Genomic DNA, 13,712 nt, shown 5'->3' on the forward strand with positions numbered 1-13,712 from the left:
TCTGTAACTGCCCTCCCCCCCTTGATTTACTCATGGCTTTATGCCTTCACGCTACCCCGCTATAGTATGTCATTATGTTCAGTTTTGTAGCGTTTATGTAATGTTTATCAGATGGAGCGACTTCATTTTTTTCTTTTTCGTTTTGAGGATTCAAACTTTAAGGAAGCGGCTAACTTCGTGGCATAAACGAAAAGCCTAAAGAGAGTGTGCTTTTTAATAAACGGCGTTCGAGCTCCGTGATGCCGGGGCCGAGTCGGAGAGCCAGTTTTTCATTACGCCGTTTCTCAGCGCAGCAAAAAATAAAGCACCTGATTGCTTTTGAGCCGAGTTTCAATAAAAAAGCCAATGGAGCACTTTGTAATGAAAATGTGTTCCGAAGATGTAGAGAGCATATTCAAAACAAAACACTCATTTTGCATAGGTGTCACGGGCAGCCTAATTGGAATGCTGAGTTGTCTGTACAGGACTGCATGTGTTACATTTATTACAGTGTTATTACCTAATAATACCTACTCACTTCTTCTAACAAGATCCCACAAGGCCAATACTATCCTTGTTATTTGACAATCCATTAGATGATGTCACCTTAATGCTGCAGTCACCTTAAACCCATTGTTCACTGCTAAATGAACCACACTGTTCTCTAAAATATTGGCTTATTGGCTTATAAACTGATCGTTTATTACTACTGGTTTGATTTCTATAAAGCTTTGTTGATTTGTAACCACCAGCATTTTTAAATGGTCCATACATCATTATCTTTCACATCCATCACGGTCGCACAAACACGCACACAGTTTTAGCAGCAGAATAAAGTGTGAATTAAAACCCATTTAGAATGCAGTGAATATAACCCGGCATGAAGCGATTAGCCTCTGTGCTCCGTCTGTACTCATCTTTGAGGTTTAATCATTAAGCTCTATTGGCCGGACTACGATTCCCATCAAACAAAAGGAGTAACTGTAATATTACCATTTTGGGCACTTTCTGTTGTGCCTCCTCCCCCCCGCAGTGGAGAGAAGCGGCACCTGGCGGGGTCTTCATCGCGCCGTTCTGTGAGGCAGACCAGGTTGACACTGACGCGCGACGTCTGCTCTTCGCCAATAAACCAATGGTCAGTCACTTCTCAGAAATGAGAGAGCCTTTACTGGGAGAGCTGCATGTAAAATTGTTATGAGCCAGACTGCAGGATTTTTGGCGGAAACCAAATCCCATCAACGGTATCTTACCGTTACAGACTTTTTTTTTTTTTTTTTAGAGCTGAGGGTTTGGGGCTGAGTCGACCTGCAGGGGGGACATGAACACAAAGAGCGTATCGGTTTTCAGGAAGGACAGTCTTATCATGTATGATAAGGGGCGGCTCTGCGTTTGTATGTGCTGCTTCTCGCGTTACCGCTGCGGTTTGCTTTATCTAGTCATTTTTCTGAGCTGCTTACAGCAAAGCCAGGACCACAGCAGGACATCCGTTCGCTCTCCATGCTGCTCAGTTCCAAGCTGTGTGGGGAAAAGTGTGCATAACGTACCTAATTTATCTCAGCTGTTGTTTAGATTTATTTATTTTTTTAATTTTTAAGTTTTTATACCGAGTATGCTAACGTTCTATCAGGATTTCGTGACGTGGACCCCAACTACAGTGAAGGGTTTGTTTTTTTTTTGAAAACCACGCATAGCTAATCAATGCGTTAGCATTGAAAAACGCCCTTATGAATCTGTCACCTCGCACGTTGACTGAGTGTTGCTGTTTTGCTCCTTTTGGTTGTTGAATTCAATTTCCTTCGTAGCCATTATTTCCAGACAGAAAACAGGCTAATGACAACCTCATTGACAATGATGAGCTCGATTGCACAGCTCCGAGATTCAATCCAATTCCGGGAGGAAGCGCGTCCATTCGTCTTCCGTATAATTGTGGCGCTCCATCAATCCGCAAAACGTTTTATTTATCAGGCGGGCAGTCCGATGTGACAGTTTTTTTTTTTTTAGGAGAGGGCCCCTCGTTAGCGTCCTCGGCGGAGACGCGCCGCTCCGCTCCGCGCGGTGACAGCGTCACAGAGCCGTTTCGCGCTTCCCGGGCCACACAGAAACGGCGGTGGGGGGGGGGGGGATGGGGGGGGGGGGTTGTCCGCTGTCACTCTTTTGTCATTGTGGCGGCTGCGCCTTAATTAAAAGCTGAAGGACAATTAAACAATGACAATTTCCAGAGGAGGAAAAAAAAAAAAAGCAGGTGGAGAGAATGGAGGATGAAACGTAGCCCGGGCGGCCGAGCTTACAAGCGTTCCCTGCTAGAGCGCGAGAGCGCTGCGTGTGCGGGTTTGGTGCGTTTGTGTTTAGGTTTGGGGGGCAGGGGAGCCGGGGTAGGGGTAGGAAAGGGGGGGGGGGCGTGAGTGAGGGGAACGGTTTGTTTCCAAGGCGCCGACGAAGGGCACTTTGAGTGGAGCCAGAGCGCGAAGCGCTGCTCTGGTTAAGGCGGCAGTTGCCATGGCCTCGGCGGTCACGTTTGCGCTGCTCAGGTCTCCAGCGCTTCTGTGTGTGTGTGTGTGTGTGTGTGTGAGTGTTTCTCGCGCGCGTCACTTTAGCGTGTCAGTGTCTCACGCTTCTGGTGTGTGTGTGTGTGTGTGTGTGAGTGTTTCTATGCATCACTTTGCGCTGCTCGGTTCTCCAGTGCAGGCCTTCTATAGGCAGCGGGTGAGCGTGTTTCTATGTGTGTGTGTGTGTGTGTGTGTGTGTGTGTGTGTGTGTGTGTGTGTGTGTGTGTGTTGTGTGTGTGGTGTTTCTGTGTGGTGTGTTGTGTTGGTGGTGTGTTTGTGTGTGTGTGTTCTGAGTGTGTGTCTGTGTGTGCGTTTGTGTGAGTGTTTCTGTGTGTGTGTGTGTGTGTGCATTCCTGCATTTGTGTATGTGTGTGTGTGTGTGTGTGCATTCCTGCGTGTGTGTATGTGTGTGTGTGTGTGTGTGTGTTCCTGCGTGCCGGTTATCTGCTCTGTTTGTTTTAGTGAGCGGCCGTATAATACCGTCGCCATCGCGCCATATGAAGAGCGGCGTTTGTGCGCGCGGGCGTCTCCGCGGATACAATCGCCGTCGCCACTGTTTAACTGCCTCTCACGTCTGGTGTGGGATCCAGGCCTCACCCTCGCACGCCTGGTGTGGGATCCAGGCCTCACCCTCGCACGCCTGGTGTGGGATCCAGGCCTCACCCTCGCACGCCCGGTGTGGGATCCAGGCCTCACCCTCGCACGCCCGGTGTGGGATCCAGGCCTCACCCTCGCACGCCTGGTGTGGGATCCAGGCCTCACCCTCGCACGCCTGGTGTGGGATTCAGGCCTCACCCTCGCACGCCTGGTGTGGGATCCAGGCCTCACCCTCGCACGCCGGTTCGGGGCTCCGTTTTTCTGCGTCCCTCATGCAGCGCAAAGCAGAGGTAAGGGGAGGGAAATCAGGCCGTGCGTCTGCGGCCTAAAAACCCTTGCCTCTCTCTCCCCCCGACTGCGCCTCAGCCACGGGCGCGAAGAGTGCCTCGCCACACCCCGTGCCGAGACCCTTCACGTCCGGACCGCCCAAACCTGTCCCTGGAAACGCACCGTCCCGTAGGCTTTCCCTCCAACCCTAACGCAACGCATCTCACTCCACAGCTAGAGATCGCATTGAGCTGCTGATTAGGAGAATCAGGTGTGCCGAATTAGGGTTGAAATGGAGACCTGCGGGACGGTAGATCTCCAGGAGCGGGGCTGGGCAGGTCCGATCTGCGTCTGTGGACCGACCGGCCTGCAATCATTCACAGATGCCCAGTGACCTCATCGCTCGTGTGTTAGTCCTGACACACGGCTGCAGTCACAGAGCCATAAGATGTGCTTGCAGTGACTGGGAGTACCCCCCCCGCCCCCCCACCACCTTATTTTTCCCCACAACTTCTTCAGTCGTTTTATTGCATCTATAGTTTTTACGTTTGCCCTTATAAATGTACACATACTCTGGTTCTTGAAGCCCACTGCACAATATTGATCCAATGTTTAAAAAAACAGTAGGAAATATTAGCCTTTATTCAGATTTAGTGTTCCATTTCAAAGCTGGCAAAGAACCCCAAGTCGGTCCGGAACATTTTCGGTGCGGAACAGCGCGCTCTCCTGCAGAATTAAAACCCGGAGAGGTGGAAAGCGCCCGTCTACGAGGCTGAGTTACTGCCGCGCGGCGGGAAGAGTCCTGCACTTTTGGAACGGGGGCCCCCGCGCTCCCCTCCCCCTGCACCCCCGACCGTGTCCTGCAACGCAGCCGGGAAGAGAGGCCGCTTTAGAGAGCTTCATAAAGCCCGCTGTCACATTGACTAATTTGTTAGTCTTGTCTCACTTTGTCGAATCTCCCCCTTTCCCCATCCCCCTCCCCCACCCTCATTTCCCCACCAGCTCCCTCGACTTTGGGGGAGAAAAGAAGAAAGCCATAAAAGTAATGTAGTGTGGCGGACTCTCGCCGCGGTGATCTACGCGCCGATCTCTCCGCAGCTGGGGAGAACCGGGGGGCTTTATGAAGCGGGAGATAGCGCGGCGGCGAGATTCCTCATCCGCCCCGACCGGCCGACTTTCTCTACCAACCCCCCACCCCAACACACCACCCCCTCACAAACCCACCCCCAACCAACCCTCCTCTCCCCCACAAACCCCCCCCCCCCCCCGATTGGAGACCTGCTGGGGGCTCCTAACAAAAGGAGAGAGGCGTGATGGATACGCGGCGCCCGCTCTCGCCTCCGCCGCGTCGGTCGCCCCTCTCCGGAGGACGGGCGGAACGTGCGAAACGAGCGCGCGAGCTTACCCAGAAAAATGAAGGAGTAAAGGGGGGGGGGGGGGGGACCGGCCTCCGCGGGGAACAAACTGCCAGGTAATTACTGAGCGCGGGACAGAATTTAGAGACAGAAACGAGTAAAAAAAAAAAGAAAGAAATAAAGCCTCTCCCCGTTCACGGGCTCCCCCCGCTTGGGAAAACAGTGTGTGCGTGTGTGTGTGTGCGTGTGTGCGTGTGTGTGTGTGTGTGTGTGTGTGTGTGTGTGTGTGTGTGTGTGTGTGTGTGTGTGTGTGTCTGTGTGTGCGGGTGCATGTGTGTCTGTTTGTGTGTGTGTGTGTGCGTGTGTGTGTGAGTCTGTGTGTGCGGGGGCATGTGTGTCTGTTTGTGTGTGTGTGTGTGCGTGTGCGCACATGCCCTCATCTTTAATAACAAATCTGCCACAGCTAAAAATAGGTCCCGCCTTCTACCCCCTGCTGGGGTTCCAACAGGCTGCCCCATCTTACTTGATGGCGGAATTGTCCTTCATCAGTTCTGCCTCCAGACAGTGCGGATTTTTTGTTTACTCCAATTTCTCCTCTGTCTGCGCAAATGCCGAATGAAGGCACGGCCGCCCTCTCCCTAATTTTCGGCGCGGCGTCTGCGGGGCGGGGGGAGCGAATTTGGGGAAGGGAGCGCCGTCGTCTGCGCCAGCCCCCGGCCGCGCCGACCGGCTCGCTTATTTGTTCTGACGTGAGGAGGAAAATAGGAACAGGAGGCGCTCTGTGTACTCTAGCCTCTGGGTTTGTTTTCGGAGCGGCTCTCTAACCGCGAGCCGCCGTTCCTCCCTCTTTCTGTCTCTTTCTCCTTCCCTCTCTGCCTCTCTCTCTCTCTCTCTCTCTCTCTCTCCCCCCCTCTCTCTCTCTCTTTTAAATGGCACTCGGAGAAAAAGTCAGATTGCGTAAAGCGTCTTTAATTGAGCTTAATAGGCTGTAAATGGCATCGGTAACACGTGCCGACGTCTTGACGGACGAGCGGGTGTCGGCAGGGAAGAGCGGTGGGGGTGGGGGAGGGTGTGGGAGGTGGGGCGGTGGGTGGGGTTGGGGGGGGGGAGGGGGCGGAGTGGCAGCGACCTGGGTCTCTATTTTAGAGGGAGGGGAAGACAACATGAGCTCCCGACGCCCTCCCCTTTTGCGCCATGAAATTAATTAGAAGAACTGCGATTGGAGGGACGGCTGAGAAAATAATGAGAAAGAAGCCAGGCCGTTGTGATTGGAAAAAAATGCGCTGCAACTGACCCCTGTTACGACCGAAGGTCAAAAGCTTAGAGCTATGAAGAGTAAGAGACAGTGGCACTAAAAAGCCTGTTGCTGCTAGGCTCTCCATCTTGCTCAAACCTACGGACAACCTGCAAATCTCTTGAAAGAATACAGAGGGTGTTATTCTAAAACCTCCCTTCTTGAGGTATGGCATGACATTCACAGCATGAATCAGGTGCTTTGGTAAAATTTACTGAGACACAACTACGGGGGGATAAATTGTTAGAAAGAGGAGCTCCTGTTTTCCCCCGGAGTTGAGCGCACACATCTGTCAGTCCTGCATGGTATTATGAACGTCTGGTGCTGACATGTAGCCAGTTTAAAAATATAAAGATTTTTTTTCCCCCTTGTGCCCTTTCCACACACACACACACACACACACGCACACACACACGTACTCAGGCAGCACGCATACACACAGACAGACACACACACACAGCTGCACAGCCGCGCAGCCACAACCAGAACAAAGATGTATTTATCATAAAAAAAAGAATGAAAAAATATAGATTGGCCGCAGGAGATATTTAAAAAAAAAAAAACACAGAAAAGAGCGGAAGGCTCACAGAGAGCGGTGAGAGGGAGAGAGCTGAGGAGAGGAGAGGAAAAGGGAAAAGGGAAAAGGGAAGGGGGGGGGAGGCGAAGGGGAAGGGGGAGCGGAGGAGGCGGAGGTCCCGAGCCCGGGCGTGCCTTCGATTGCAGAATTCCCCGGCAGGACAGGCCGAGCTGCCGATTTGTCAGCATTGATCAAGCCATTACGGAGCTGCGGCGGGGAGCGTATCGGCCCTGGAAGCCGAGGGGCCCGCAGTCAGACAGAGACGAAGCGAGGGAGATATCCTCGCCTCTTTCTTTTTTTTATTTTCGGCTCCCGCTTCCTGCTCCTCAGGCCGGGCGAGACGCGGGGGGGGGAGGTCTGAGCCCCGGCGTAAACGGAGACGGCCACCCGTGGGCCCAAATGTCAGCTCTTCGCCGCGTCTCCGGCCCGAGGGGGGGAGACGGCTCCGCCTCCCTTGGCCCCCCGATAAATTCACATAATTAACTTTGCCTCGATCTGCCGGCTAATCTGCCGCTCGGTAATAAGGGATTAAAATGTCACTTAAGCCACCTGCTGTTACTGAGCCCGCAGCCACCGCTCGTGAGCATCTGCGCGCGCGCGGCTGTGCGTCTGCGTCCGCGTGTGCGTCTTTGCATCTGCGTCTTTGCATCTGCGTGTGCGGCTATGCGTCTGCGTGTGCGGCTATGCGTCTGGGTCTTTGCATCTGTGCGTGCGTGTGCGTCTTTGCATCTATGCGTATGCGTGTGTTTTCATGTGTGTTTACGCACGCGTGTTTGTGTGCGGGCTTGAATTACGCCTCTGTGGATGTGTGTGCTTGAAGCCGTTTGTGTGTGTGTGTTTGCGTGTGCGTGTGAATGTGTGTGTCTGTGAGCCAAGGCTTGAGTGTGCCTGTATGTATGTGTGCATGTGTTGTTTGTGCTTACGCCTGTGCATATTGTGTGTGTGTGTGTATATGTGTGTGCGTGTGTGAGTGCGTGTGTGTGTGTGTGTGTGTGTGTGTTTATATGTGTGTGCATGTGAGTGTGTATGTGTGTGTGTATGCTTGTGTGTGTGTGTGTGTGTGTGTGTGTGTGTGTGCGCATGCAGGATTAGGGATCGCTCTATATTGACTTTCTACCTGTGCTCAGTTGGCTCCACCTCCTGCTGTCTGATTTTCAGTCATTAAGAGCAGAACTGGTTCACGGTTTTGCTACATTTAGAGCTTTTCCTCCCACACTGTGGTTGAAGCCATTAAAACTAGTTTTAAAGGAAACAAACTTTTTTTTTCTTCTGTGGATTGCGGTAGGGCTCCAAGCGAAGAGAACACACTGATCACAAATGACAAGACATAATCTGTGACGCTTGGAGACAGCAACGAGCGAGAGAGAGAGAGAGAGAGAGAGAGAGAGAGAGAGAGAGAGAGAGAGAGAGAGAGAGAGAGAGAGAGAGAGAGAGAGAGAAGCTTGGCAAGGAGATATGCCAAGCATAGACTGGACCTGGGAACTTAAATAGACACTTGTGAAGAGCCAACAAAAAAAAGGAGGTAAGGTGCAGTGGAGAGAGGAAAGCGGGCGTCACTGTTTAAAAAGGGTTTTCTGAAATCCCAGAAAGTAAATGACGTAGAAAGAAAAAACAGAAGAAAAAAAAACGACAGAGAAAAAGAGAGAGAGCGGGAACATCACAAGATAATGACCTAGAATCCAACATGCTGCTTGTTCTGGAGCTGCCCTCCTGTTCTTGGTTGCCTGGCAACTTCCCCGTGTATTAAGAGTTGTCTAATGATTCCTGTTGCTGCACTGGTTTGGAGATTACTATAGGGCCCCCTCCCTCCACTGGCAACCAGGTGGCTGACTGATCGCTGGGCTGGGGGGGTCATGATCTCACCCTGCATGTCTCACCCCCCCCCCCCCCCCAGTCTTGCCTTTTAACACACACCAACTAGACCACCGCGATGCTAGACCACCGCGATGCTAGTCCACCATGTCATGCATACGTTTCCCACTCCCACACCCTCCTCTTAGCCCCGACAGCCACACACCATACACACGCTAACCATTTCACACAGCTTCCAAATGCTCTGTCAATATGGAGCACAAGGCTATGTACACTGCCTTCATACGCATCTAAACTCAATTTCATGCAAGACATTGCTGCAGTTAGCGGTTATTGTCGCTACTGTTTTTGTAGTCTATTCACTACTGCCCCTCATTCAGGGGTTTTATTGCTTATGACGGAACACTTGTTTATTGCATTACAGTATTGTTTTCGCGTCTGGAAAACAATCCCCCTACGCCCCTAAGCTTTTTTTTTTGTTGTTGTTTGTTTTGTTTTTACAAATGCGCGTATGAGTCATTTAAATAAAGAGCACCTTTTTACGTGTTATTAATGTATGCAAATTAATATTTACAGAAGCGCCGCGCTGTTCAGGTGCACAAAAGAGCTTTTCAAACCTGGGATTCAAACCTGAAACAGTCCAATTACCGAACGGGGTCCAGACGTTTAGCGACTACTGCGCTACGCTACGCCACGCCACTTCTGTCAAACTTTTCTCGTTGGCGTGAATCAGTTGAACACGTCCCCCCGAGCACAGCGAAGCTCTCCCTGTGTTCAGGCCCGGCGAGACTGAGGCACGCTTGTTATGTGTTCTTTTTTTTTATTATTCTAGCTCTGAGCACGGCACGCGGGCGTAGTTCCCCTCGGCAAACATCAGTTTTTTGCTTTGCTCCCACAAGGCCGGGGCCACATCTGCGTCTCTGGCCTCGCGGGAGTGTGTTTGCGGCGCGCGTGTCAGGCGGGATTAAGGCCTGTCTGACGGACGTGCGCGCCTGTGTGCGTGTGTGTGCGTCACCCGAGCGCGTCACCCACGCGTCCATCTCGTGTCCGCGTTCGGTCGACGTCTTGGGCTTGCGTCGACCGCCGCGTTCTCCTTTCGACAGCCTAAATCCTGATGGATCCACTCCTGGAGAGCTTACGTCTGTGACAGGGGGCCAACGGTGTAATAAGGCTTTGGGCTTGTAGCTCAGAGTTTGCAGGTTTGGGTCCCAGGTCGGCCACTGTAGTATCCTTCAATAAGGTAGACAACTTGCACTGCTTAAGCAAAAGCTGTGTAAATATACTGTACGTGTATAAAAACGTAAGCCGCGCAAGTCAATCTGGACCAGAGCATCTGCTACAGTAATTGCCTAATGTGCCGGTAAATGTAATGTAGAGATGTAAGGAGGGGTGTCTAGGGATTCCGTTCCATATTTCTTCTCCCTCTCTTTTCAGCAACACCGCATTACCTTTTTTTTTCCCCCCGCAGTCTCTCCTTTGAAAGGAAGGCTTAATGTTCTTTTAGAGTCTCGGCCGGGGGTTCGGAATCGAAATCCTGGGGGTACTGTCCACTACATCGGCAGCCTTTCAGGAATGAGGTCATGATGTTTTGGTATTGTTCCAGAATCAAAGAAGGCTCGGGAACAGGCCGCCTTAAGGGGGACTCTTGAGTTAGAGGCTCGGAAAGCGTGATGTCATGGCAGGGGACGCGGGAGGCCGCCTTAAGGGAACTCTTAGTGTGAGATTTGGAGCCGGTGATGTAATGGTATTTGTCACTCGGTGCCATCTGATACCCAGCGTGACTCCTGTCATTGAAAACCGCAAATTCTGCTCAACTGTGAATGAAAGCGGGAGTCTCCTCGGGCCCCCAGTCCCGGGTAAATCAGACGTTTCGTGAAACCCTGCCCCTCGCTGCTTTTCGCCTCCCCCTGCCGGGGGTTCAGCGCGCGTGTGGAAGAGCGTGCGTGTGGAAGAGTGTGCGCTCACCCAAATCTTTCCCTTCTCTCTCTCTCTCTCCCCTCAGATGAACCGGCCTATCCAGGTGAAGCCAGCCGACAGCGAAGGACGAGGAGGTAATTAACCTTCTTCTGGTCTTTCTCCGCACCCCTCACCACGCGTTAACGCCGCCGCCTCGGAAGGGGGCGCGCGGGCCCGATTCGCGGCGCGGCCGCTAACGTAGGTCGCCCCGGCTCGCGCCGACTCCAGCCCGCTGCCGCCTGCGCGAGGAGGAGGAGGAGGAGGAGGAGGAGGAGGAGGAGGAGCGCGGTCGTCTCCGGTTCGCCCCGGTTCAAAGGCGAGCGGCGGGCGGGCGCTCGCTCGGCTCCCGACCGCGCCCGGAGCGCCGGCTCACCCCAATTACACAAACGAGCTTCTGGGAAATCCCCCCCCCCCCCCCGTCCCCCTTTCTAACACTGGGAAGTCGCGCTTTGTCTGCCGCGTCACAGGTCACGGCGAATACCTCGATAGTTCAGCGGAGCCGTGCGTCGGGGAGAAAACTTCGTCGGGAATAACGCGGGGAATTATGACCGCGCGCGGTCCCGGACGGAACGGAACGCGCGATAATTCTCGTCGTGCAAAAAAAAAACAGCTCCGTGAATTAAATCGAATATAGATCTGGGAACGCGGGGCAGGGAATTAAAGGGGAATATATCGTCCGGGTTTCTTCTACAGTGGTCCCCTTCTCCACCTCTCTCCCCTGGAGCAAAGCCCAAGGGTGATTTACACTGCCAGGTTAGGTTCAGGCAGCCCATTTCCTCGCCACACAAATCCCATTTAGATCCTATTTTTGTCACGGCGCCACTTTAATTAATGGCCATCTAAAAACAGGCAAAGTCTGACCGACAACGCTTGGGCGGGAGCCAGTCTGCGTCTCGCGGAGATAAATTGGACAGAGGGCTTAAGAGAGAAGGATGGATGGACCCTCGCTATCAATTACTACTTTTTCTGTACGGGAGAGACGGGGGACGGAGAATTACAAGGGAGCCGGTGAAATACAGGCTTCTCTGCGGCCGACCCAAGACTCCGCAGTCTGCGGGGTCTGTGAGAGAGATGCTGTATTTCAGAGGGGGGTGGGGGGTGTGTGTGGGGGGGTGGGGGGGGGGCGGTGGAAGGGACAGGTCAGTGAATGAAATAAGACCGCGCGGACAGGACGGAACAGAGCCATCGAGCGTTAACGGCAACAGGTAGCCGGAGACCGGGGGGGCGCGGAAATGAAGCCCTGTCGCGGCCGACAGTCGGTAATGAGATTTACTCCGCCTGCGTTCGCGCCGGCGCGTCCGTCATCGCGGGATCGTTAGAGGGGGGAGTCTCCGCCTCCGACGACGACGACGGGACCGGAAACGAGCGACGCGACACCGGGGGGTCCGCCCCGGGCGACGCCCGACAGATTTTTGGCACGGGGCGCGCTCGACCGCCGAACGCGTGAACGCAGAGGTCGCAGGCGCACCGAGCCGTCCCGATTTCCGCGGCGGCGCGTTCGTCAAAAATGGCGTCTCGGCATTACCTCGCGCGTGCCAGACATTAGCGCCCGTCAGCGTGTTCTGACGCACGGCGGAGCTCCCCGCTCCCTCTCCCGGGAGGAGACGTCCTCCCTGGAGGACGGGGAACGCGTCAGCTCGGCAGAGAAGCGGCGGCGGTGGCACACGCCGCGCTGGGGACGGCCTCTCTTTCAACCAGACGCCGCCGTGTGACGCTCGAGTGTTTTTTCCCCCCCCCCGCCTAACGCTAAAAGAAAAAAACCCGATCCTGTAGCGCGCGGGTGTCGAACCTCAGTCCTGAAGGGGCCGCGGCGTCTGCTGGTTCTTGGGGGGTCCTTCTCGGCACGAGAGCTTCGTCTAAGTCATCGATCGGCTGAGGAATCCGCGCCTTCTTTCTGGAAGGCCTTAATTGACGGCTGATTTAAATGAAAACACAAAAAGCCCGCAGACACCGTGGGGCCCCCTCAGGGATTCAGTTTGACGCCCCTGCTACGGAGTGACTCATACGCTTTTAATGTTCCCTGGAATGTTCCGGAGATCCTGCGGGACTCAGAGACATCCCAGTCGAGTGAATCAGCTTTTGATTGTTTTCATCTAAAGGAGGGCGATTCAATCAAACGACCCTTCACTCTGTCCTTAAAACGTAATCACGATTTTAAAACGGGCGTTCTGTGAGTGCCGCGGTCACTGAAATTAACAGGAAAATATTGGGCACGGGTGCCAAAAAAAAAAAAAAAAAATATGGAGTGCTACTTGTTTAAATTCGTCACTCACAGGAGCACAAGTTATCAGACCGTGAAAAAACCCCGATCTCTGTTTGGAATTGAAATCCAATCTCGAAGGCGTTCGGACACTCCGCTGTTTCCTAACCGAACCAGACGCTATCAGGATGGCCTCCGGCCTCAGAAACGCACCTTAAAGCCAATATTTACCGTCGTCCGGCTCTGAGCAAACCATATGTCTTTGGCTGCGTTACAGCAAACTCCCAGCCTGAAAAGAAAGATAAACCGGGGGAAAGGAGGGAGAAAGGCATGGAAGAAAGAGAAAGGGAGGGATCAAAGCTTGGAAGAGAGAGATGGATAGAGAAGGAGGCAGGCAACTAAATATCTAATAAAGCAACAGAAGGCTGCCTGGTCTCCCTCTCTCTCTCTCTCTCTCTCTCTCTCTCTTTCTATCTCTGCCTCTATCCCTTCTCTGCTCTCTCTCTGTCTCTCTCTCTATCCCCTCTCTCTCTCTCTCTCTCTGTCTTTCTATCTCTGCCTCTATCCCCTCTCTCTCTGTCTCTCTCTCTATCTCTGTCTCTATCCCCTCTCTCTCTCTCTCTCTGTCTCTCTCTCTCTCGCCCCTCGTTCCCACCAGGAATCCCTTCCCTCTGACCTTGTCTGCCGGCGTTTCGGCGAAGGGAAGATCAGGCCAGATAATCTGTGATTGGAGATGGCCGCCATCTAAACACAATCTGTTTGTTCGCTCCGTCCCCCCTCCTCCCGCCGGAGCCTCGGAAAAATATGGAAGGCGTCCAATTACCGGGCAGATGAGGAGAGGCGGCGGGCGGGACGCAGACCCCATTCCCTTTCATTAGGCCCGATAACAAAGAGTCCCTCCCCCCTCCGCCGGGGGGCCCGGAGGATCTGCCGTGGCTTCGTCTCTGTAACCTCCGCGGAAGAACTTTTTCTCAGCCCCCCTAACTCCCCCCCACCACTCCCACCCACCCACCCACCCACCTTCCCACCTCTTTTTGACCGCGTTTGTCCTTCGCGAACCGCCGGAAACGAGGGCCCCGTTGAAAGGTTAGCGATTGACGGGGCCCCACGCTGTTCTGCGGCCTGCTGT

At 53.5% G+C, this 13,712-nt stretch overlaps 1 protein-coding gene across 4 annotated transcripts in view; it reads left to right on the top strand.

The window, feature by feature from the left end:
- celf6 (CUGBP Elav-like family member 6) overlaps positions 1-13,712 on the top strand; it is a 131,052-nt gene that overhangs the window by 66,084 nt on the left and 51,256 nt on the right. For all 4 annotated transcript variants that reach the window (XR_010330126.1, XM_064336058.1, XM_064336060.1 and 1 more), the window contains exon 3: positions 10,430-10,478. Coding sequence is in view for 3 of the 4 variants with exons in the window: in XM_064336058.1 (XP_064192128.1) it covers positions 10,430-10,478 (49 nt within the window). In the remaining variant the exon portion in view is untranslated. The remainder of the gene's footprint in view (positions 1-10,429; positions 10,479-13,712) is intronic.

Source organism: Anguilla rostrata, chromosome 5, assembly GCF_018555375.3.
Source record: "Anguilla rostrata isolate EN2019 chromosome 5, ASM1855537v3, whole genome shotgun sequence".
NCBI classification, from domain to species: Eukaryota; Metazoa; Chordata; class Actinopteri; order Anguilliformes; family Anguillidae; genus Anguilla; species Anguilla rostrata.